The sequence below is a fragment of the Micrasema longulum genome, unplaced genomic scaffold, assembly GCF_059751315.1.
Source record: "Micrasema longulum isolate JH-2025_06_02 unplaced genomic scaffold, ASM5975131v1 h1tg001969l, whole genome shotgun sequence".
In the NCBI taxonomy this organism is placed as follows: domain Eukaryota; kingdom Metazoa; phylum Arthropoda; class Insecta; order Trichoptera; family Brachycentridae; genus Micrasema; species Micrasema longulum.
In genome coordinates, this window is record NW_028279142.1 from 368,442 (window position 1) to 377,411 (window position 8,970).

Below are 8,970 nucleotides of genomic sequence, written 5' to 3' on the forward strand. Positions count from 1 at the left end.
GTACAATACAAAATTTAAAAATATAGATTACACAAACATCACTCTGTCGGATTTAAAATTTACACTAAAAATGCATTATGTAACTTAGTAGACATTATAATAATAAATATGTACGTCTCCCTTCCCCCTCCTTATCCTCTCTTCAAGCATTCTTGTCCTAATCCCGCCCAATTTACAGTAACTTAATGTTCTTAAAATAAATATTTAAAAAAGCTTTGATTATTGAAAAATATTTACGAGTACATCAAAATAACATTTTTATATGTATAAACTTATATGTATTTATTTAATATGTAATATATTTTCTTTACTAACTTTTTATACTTTGTGGAAATCTGTTATTAGTTCTGAGTTTATACACTATATCTGTTTGTTTACTATAAATATGTATGTAGAACTGTTGATTTCCCAAATAAAATAAATGAATCAATATATTGCTGCTTTTACTATAATGTGTCATTAATTTTGAAGATGTTTTTAAATTGACTTAAATTTATTGTCTTATATTTCATTTGAAGATTCTTCTCATCGTTTCTTAGAATCCCATAAAATATGTACTTGTATATTTATGTTTATCCTTTTTGAAAATGTTTTTTTTTTTTACATCTGAGCATGTTTTTCATTCTTTATTTTAATTCTTACCTTTTTTAATACTTTTTTTTTTTTTCTTCATTTTTAATATTATTTCTATTTGTAAATACTAACTACAAACTATTAAATAACTTTTTTTATATTAATATAAATTTTTAAATTACTTCCATTTACGTTTTTTTTCTTTCTCTTTTTTGTACTTTCATTAATAACCTTATATATATGTAGCTATTATGTAATATGGAAACTTCACTGGTCCATTAGAATTAAGTGTGTAAAATATAAAACTATGTAACCGTACTGTATGTTCCTGAATAAAAGAAAATAAAATAAAAAATACATCAAGTTTTCATAAATATATTGACACGTGACTCATATTGTAAAATGCTCAAACAGCTCTCTTCTGCAGCACAAAAACAGAATCAACATCTGCGGCACTTCCCCACAGCAGTATACCGTATGAAATAACGCTATCTAGCCGTACACTAGTAAGATGTATCTTTTTTGGGTGATTCCGTGTTAGTTGGATTTGCTCCAACGTTTCGGTTACCATTGCAAGAACCCAGAAATTAATAACGAGCGAATAATCAAGAGGCAATTAGCCATCCAAATAACATAAACAATGACGACGCGACGGGTTTTAATTAAATCCAACATGGTTACCGTCACTAGACACTACAAAACGACAAGGAATGTGCCTACTTCCGACTGCGACATGGTACAAATTACCAGCACATAATCACATAGTTTACCCTAAAGATGGATGCGGCGACGGTAGCCAAGACATCGGAACATATCCAACTAACACAATATCACCTAAAAAAGATACATTTTGAGAACCATGAAAATCTACGCACACAAGTTTTTATTTATTCATTCGCAATATAATTTTATTTATTTGGGGCACAAGTTCCAAGTCCTTGGGACCGAAGTCCTGTGTTGAGGTGGGACAAATATTTAAATAATATTGGTGGTCTCCGAGGCGTAGTGGTCAAAACGCTTGACTCACGCCCGGAAGGTTCCGGGTTCGATTCCCGGTGAGAACATAAAAAATAATTTGATTTTTCTCAAGTCTGGAATTCACCACTGTAATTGGACCTCCTGGCCTGTTGTGGTGTAAAAAAAGTTATATATTGCATAACAGTAATAATACACGAAGCAAAAATATCTTAAAACTGCACGGCATAGTATTGTAAAAAAAAAAAATTTGAAAAACATTTGATTGATATGAAAAAACCAAATCAAATAATTGAAAAATCATCAAGGAGTTTCGAACTCAAATCTCAACCTCAAAGAAAATCTAGTCCCGAACCCTTCTCTTGAATATAGATTTTGTCTTTGAGAGTCAGATACCCTTTTCCAAAACATTAAACAAAGCATGTAAGGTATACTCACGGAACGCTGAAAGTCCAGCATGGAAAGGGAGACCGGGGAACCAACACGACGGAGGAGGCAGACTAGGAAGACCCAACTGAACTGCTTGACCAATCTCCGGTACTCTTGGCAAAGCTTCTTGAAGGCCTGCTTCAGGAACATTGGACCGCATCTTTTCCCAGGAAACACCTTCATTTACTTCAATATCAGAGGAAGACATGGAATTCCCATCGCTACCGAACTCGTAATTTTCTTCTGTAACTTGACCATTAATTATGGAATTTGCATCGCATGGACTGGATTCTAGGATATTTCGGCTAATGTCATTTTTATCAGCGCGGGTTTTTTCAGATTCAAGATGTCCATAAATACGAGCGAAGAATTCTCTCGGAGACGATGGACGTGGAACAACAAGGGTGCTTTTTCTTTTTTGGTTTAGTAAGTCAAGATTTGATGGTATTGTATCTTCAGTTTTTTTAGTTCTTTCTATTAATGGCTTCATTTTAATATTAGTTTGCAACGCACAACAAATCAAACACTGTAAAACTATAAAAGGTTATTTTTTTCTAAATAAAAAAATAAAATAAAACAATCGAACCAAAACAAAAATCAAATAGTTTCTCAACTTCCTGTACACATTATACCAGTGTTTAGAAGTTTCAATATTCCCGATGGTTAATTTTTACTGATTTAATTGATTCTTCTCACGAATTTTCGATCTCAGATAACTGTGTCACGTGAGGGATGAGAGTAAACTGTTAATAGGAAGATAATGTTTGCCGATTTCGCCCAATCAGTGTGGGGGTGGGACTTGATGACTTGCCGTCCTCTTCCCTCCTGGGAGTTATTCGTATAATTTGAGGATAAAAAGAGATAGAAAGGGGAGTTCTGCCTGACATAACAAAAACGGGAAGAGGGATTCACTTTGCAGGGCATTAAATCAGTGGAAATCTTTTTACAACAAAGATAATTTTAATAACAATAATAAAAAACTTAACGAATTTCTTCACTATGAATTTTATTTAATCCAGGCATTAAAATCATTATTATTATTATTCACGAAAATATATAAAAATCCAAAAGTTCCTTCTCTGCAGATTGTATGAAAAAGCTATAGAAACATATGTAAATTTATCAATTGTGCTGGTATATAATTTTATTGACGAATATCGCAAAATTTTATGTTTTTTTAAGCATGTATGCATATAAAAAAAACATTTAAAATATAACTTTAAAAAAATGTTTGGAATTTTATATATTTTAAAAGAGATATTTGGTGTGTATCACTTTTTTTTAATTAAAAAATTTTGCTACCTGAAAGAAGAATTGGATGACGGATTACATTTTCTGTCATGGAAAAACAAAAAAAATAAAAGGAAAATCACACATAATATAAAAATATGAAGCTCCAGTGTGATGAATCTTATGGTCGTAACAGGGCCCTCAATGCATTTAGTCTTGAGAAAAAAATAATGGAAATATCCAATACAACAAGAAAAACCACGCCCTCGTGTCTTATAGACGATTCCAATAAACTTAAATCGGATGAAAAATAAATTATTAAGATACAGGAAAAACATATTGAAAATTTGTTCAAGGATAACTAACCAGATTTTACGCATTTACAATCAACTTTAGGGTCCCCTTCATACTGAGGTCGAGGTTCTTCATGCCATTGTGACCTTATCTAATAGAAAAACATAGGGTGACATACTTGATGATATCCCGGCTGAACTATTAAATTTAATCACTGAAGAAAATTTTACTCAGGAGTTATTCCCCAAGCTTGGCTGAAATTTTCTATTATCATGCCAAGGAAACAGCACCAAATTTTTATTACTGACTTTCGCATGATTATATATGTTTGGATAATTTATATAGCGCCATTTTTGTGAAAATCACCTCAAGGGCGCTGTACAATAAATAAATATCCCAGCACGTCTTGCAGCTACAGAGCGCATGGACGGTTGGGATTCTAGTTCCTCGTCTCCAATTATGATATATAACAATTATGATATATAGGAGCTAGATAACAGCACGTCTTGCAGCTACAGAGCGCATGGACAGTAAGAAATCTAGCCCCTATTTACATTTAAAAAAAAAATTAACAGTGAAGTTTAAAGTTTAAGTGATATTTCAAAAACGAAATAAAAAGCAAATTTATAATAATAGAAGTAAAATAACAACAAGTCTTGCAGCTACTGAGCGCATGGACGGTTGAAATTCTAGACCCCATTTACTAAATTTAGATATTTGATAGTTGATAACATTTACAAAATATGGTAAATATAATATGATAGCTAACATCACAAAAAGTCTTGTAGCTTTAAAACACAGTGACAAGTGGAATTTCAACAACATAAGAATGGTTTCTAGTCTAATGAGTCGCGTATTGAAATTGTTTCTGAAGATTATTTAAGCTAGAATAAAGAATAAGTGCGAGCAAGATATACATAAATGACAAACTATTCGGATTCCGATATGCATTTGGAACTAGAGAAGCATTACTAGCAATCAATGTGCTATTACAAAAGTTTCAAGTTCAACGCAAATAAATGTTTGCGTGCTTCGTCGATTATGAAAAGCCTTTTGATAGAATAAGACAGAAGTGACTGATGGAGATGCTGAAGGAATGCAACATTGACGCTATGGATCAACATTTCATAGAAAACCTTTACTGGTATCAAACCACAGAAATCTGACTTGGAAGTGGATTCACGATACAAGTATGATCCTGTTCCCACTATTATTTCATTTGTATAAAAATGTTCCAAAAAGCTCTAATCAGGGAGAGAATCAGCGGAGTCTTCAAAGATAATATCAGATATGCTGATGACCCAGTAAATCAGTAACCCAGTCACTTATTATTGATTTGTTGTAAAAACATGCCCTTGCATGCTCTAGGATAGGCTCGCAAATGTGCGTTAAAATATCAATAAGATAATGTCGTATACTGATCTAGCTGCTGTTAATTCCGACAATTGATTACGTCATTATTATTATGCTACGATTTTTGATATTCATTTTAATATATGGAACGCGGCCCTTAGTTGACCAGCTGTGTTCCGAATGTAGTGGGTGGAGCTTGCAGTGATAGTAAGAGGGGTCGACCAATCAGGAGATGATATTCTGACGTTTAAAGTCGTAAAGTCTAATATAAAATATTGTATTTAACATTATAATATAAATAATGATTTCTTTTATCAAATTATATATGATAGTTGAACTTGTATATAAATGGACATTTTCAAGGGTAGTTAAAACAAGAGCATTTCCAATAACAAAACAAAAATAAACAAATTATTATTTCAGGAAATGTATGTGAGCTTAGTTTTTAAGTGCATATAAATTCTGGTAGATGTTTCAACTTTCAACGGAGACAAAGCACCCTCTCAAAGATTTATTAAAAAACAAAACTTTACTAAAGTAAATATCAACAATATTTTGAGTTTGTCCAAATTTTTGTAGACAAGGACTGGATTCAACTCCCTGGGGAGCTGTTTATATTAACATATTACAACGGAGATGAAGAACATTTAAGATAAGGTAATATATAAGTCTAGGCATGTACAGGGCTTATGACCTGTCAATGGGCTGGTTTAGATGGATGGAAATGGATGGTGATAATGATAAATTTAGGCATAAAAAACGAACAATGCAGGATAGGTTTCTTTGTGTGCAAAGAAATTTTGGGATTAAAAAATTAACTAAAAAATTAACTACCTAACTTTGAAAAAATACGTTTGAAAATCTATAACTATCGTATGTCATACGCCAAGTAAGTAAAGAAGCGATGAAGAGCATTTTAATAACGAATGGTATAAAAATATTAGGGGGGCGGGATTGAAATTACCGATTTCGAGAAATTGCAAAAAAAATAAAAAATTAAAGTCATTCGCATCGATTTTTTCGCTTTATTGTGTGAAATTTTCTATATTTTTTCAATTGATTTATTTTGAATACAAACAGATTTAAAGGTTAAATGATTATAAATAAAAACTATAAAAAAATATATAGATGAAAATAGGAGGGCCTGCCATCCAATAATATGTATTTACTAAATAATACTAAAATAAAGCGATGACGCGACGGTTTTAAACTATATAAATAATAAATATACTATATGTTAAAATAAATAAAATATGGACAAAACAAGGAGATAGTGGGAAAGAAAAGAAGGGAATTAATAAAGAGTGGTGAAGGATGAATGAAGGAAAGTAACAGTGGAAAATTGTATTTGATTTAATGATTAAGAGTAAAAAAAGAGACAAAACATCTATTCTCTGTTATTCTGAATCAAGCCTATTAGTTCTCATCTGTACCTTTTATATAGAGTGTTAAATATATCAAGACTTAAAATTCTTGTTTAATGCTTCACATATAAGAGGGATGGTAGATGTTTTTTTATTTTTCATTTCAAAATACAAAAAATGTACAAAACAAAATTGTATTCCCATGAGTTAGCAAACTCATTCTGAAATAACATTAGTTATAAGTTTAGTAAAGCTAGGGTTTCCTAGGACAGCGGTGCCCGTATCTTAACGGCCGTAGTGAACGGTGATGCGGTGGATAGCGGTCGTAACGGTGCCGAGAGAGTGGTTTCCTATGAAAACGGTGTTATCAACACCGTTTAACACTGTTTTCCTAGGAAACCACACTCTAGTCACCGTTAAAACGGCAGTCCACTGCATCACCGTTCACTACGGCCGTTAAGATACGGCCACCGCTGTCCTAGGAAACCCTAGCTTAACACTAATATAGAAAATATCAGACAGTCTAGTTGATCTGGAGCAGACACGGTAAGCAAGTAGATTCATTATTTTTGGGGAACAGATTTATTATTTACAAATTTGTAAAGGAGGATCTGATTGAAAATATATTTTCTGCATGTTAATGAATCAAGCAATTTAAAAAAAGCTATTTAATTTGGAAAATAAAAATGAAATTTGTATTCTGATAATTATTGGGTATTTAGCTTATTTTCAGTTTTCGTCAATTTTTAATTGTATTTAACAAAAAATTATTTTTTTAAAACCACTTATTCTAGTAAGATGTTAGATTTCTAAATAAATGCCATAATTTGAGTAAAACTTCTATATCGATAGATTTAATAATGCACATAGTAGACCAAAAAGTATAAAGATAAAAATATTTATTTACGTAAAGCTAGCCCACCTAAAAAATGATCATCCTGTCTCGCTCAGCTTCATGGATGGATGGATGGCGTGCGATATTGAGATGCAGTTTGAAATCGTTGCAAACTCTTTCCGCCACCGAGATATTCCAATCGGTACGACTTACCCCCGACACTTTCAACCCCGTTGTCCCCTAATATTATACATTGTTATTTTGTATTATTTTTATTATTTAATTTTTTGTTAATGCTATTTTGAAACCATGTAAAACTAGTATCTAGTTGATACATATTTGCGTGCAGAAAATTTGATTTTACTTTACGGACAATTGGAGACAACTTTAAAGGAGCATGTAGGCAGAAACCAGTCGGCAATTAAATAAATAATAATTGGTCAAAAAAAAAGTTTTAATTAAAAAACTGAAAACCACAAAATTAGTGCTTCAAAATATAAATTGTATAGAAGAAAAGCTAACGGAGTTATCTGTTAGTTTTTCTTTGTATTCGAGGACTAGGAACCACTAATGCTCGTCTCAGAGAACATACTTTTAATGGCATGGAATTTTGTTATGTATTTTAATTTTGAAACAACCTATTGTAAAATTGAGTTATTATGTAACTTTAATAAATAATTAAGTAATTACTCGTGATGATTTTTTTTATTTTGAAATTACAGTTGAAATCAGCAGCATTTGTCAATTTTTAAGAAAACGCGTTAAATAAATATTTATTTCAGTTATCAGATTATGCAGATAGCATGGCATATATCAGACGTTACAGGGTATTTACAAAACACGATCAAACATAATTATCTAACTTATATGTATGACATTGACTTAGTGGTTAAATATTTCAGTAAACCTTAGTAAAAATTAGGAATCGAATAGTCGGATAGAATAATCGGAATAGTAAACCTTAAAAAATCGAATTAAAGTAAGATTCAAATTAAAATACACATTCTCAGAAAGAATATACATATTTATAATCGAAAAATATATCGAAAAATATATATATTTAAAATAAAAAAAAAAAATTAACAAAGGGATATCTTTTTGTATTGTTTTTGTACGAAAATGTTACACAAACTATGAACACCCACGTATCTCAACCCATGCGCAAGGCACTACTAAAACAAAGCAAACTATGGATACGTCAGTCTTTTTACCCCAGATACTGGATGGGAGGGGATGTGATGTTAGAAGCGTTCAAAATTGTGTCGGGTGTTTCACACCTGGTTCATTAATGCCGCGTTAAAATGAACTTCGAATTTTAGTCAATATAACAAGATACCCACTGGCTCACTCCTACCTGTGTACGGGTAGGATTGAACCAAGTAGTGGGTAGGATATATATGTTTTTTAGAACCAAGAATATTCGAGTAATGGCGGATACTTTAATTCTTTTTCCCGTATTGAATTCGGTGCATTTTATATTTTATTTTGGGTGGTTCTTCATTTTATGTTTTTCTTTCGTGTTTTTGAGGCATTGTTGCTACCTGCAAACAAATAAGAAATAATAAAATATAACTTTCAGATTAAATTTACAGCTCGGTAAGAATTAGCTATGGTTCAATCTTCTCTAATCGAAATTGGTTCAATCCTCCTCAAAAAATGAGTTTTTATTTTTTACAATATTTGAGTTTGTCTAAATGTTTGTAGACAAAAGACTGGATTTCACCCCCTCGGGAGTCGTTAAGAAACCAAACCAGCCATTGATAGGTCATAAGCCCTGTAAATGCCTAGACTTCCATATTCCCTTTTTTAATATATTCTCTATCCCTGTTGTAATTTGTTAATATTATTTTTTTAATATGTTATGTGTAATATTCACCACAAGCACACAGTTCTAGATACGACATAATTTATTACTTA

The 8,970-nt window shown here is 31.5% G+C and overlaps 1 protein-coding gene across 1 annotated transcript in view; it reads right to left on the minus strand.

Annotated features, from left to right (window-relative positions):
• The window catches only part of LOC148273380 (homeobox protein rough-like), a 28,434-nt gene extending 26,249 nt beyond the window's left edge, over positions 1-2,185 (minus strand). The window contains exon 1 of the mRNA XM_088238778.1: positions 1,987-2,185. Within this exon, the coding sequence (XP_088094904.1) occupies positions 1,987-2,185 (199 nt within the window). The remainder of the gene's footprint in view (positions 1-1,986) is intronic.
• Positions 2,186-8,970: the final 6,785 nt, after the last annotated feature.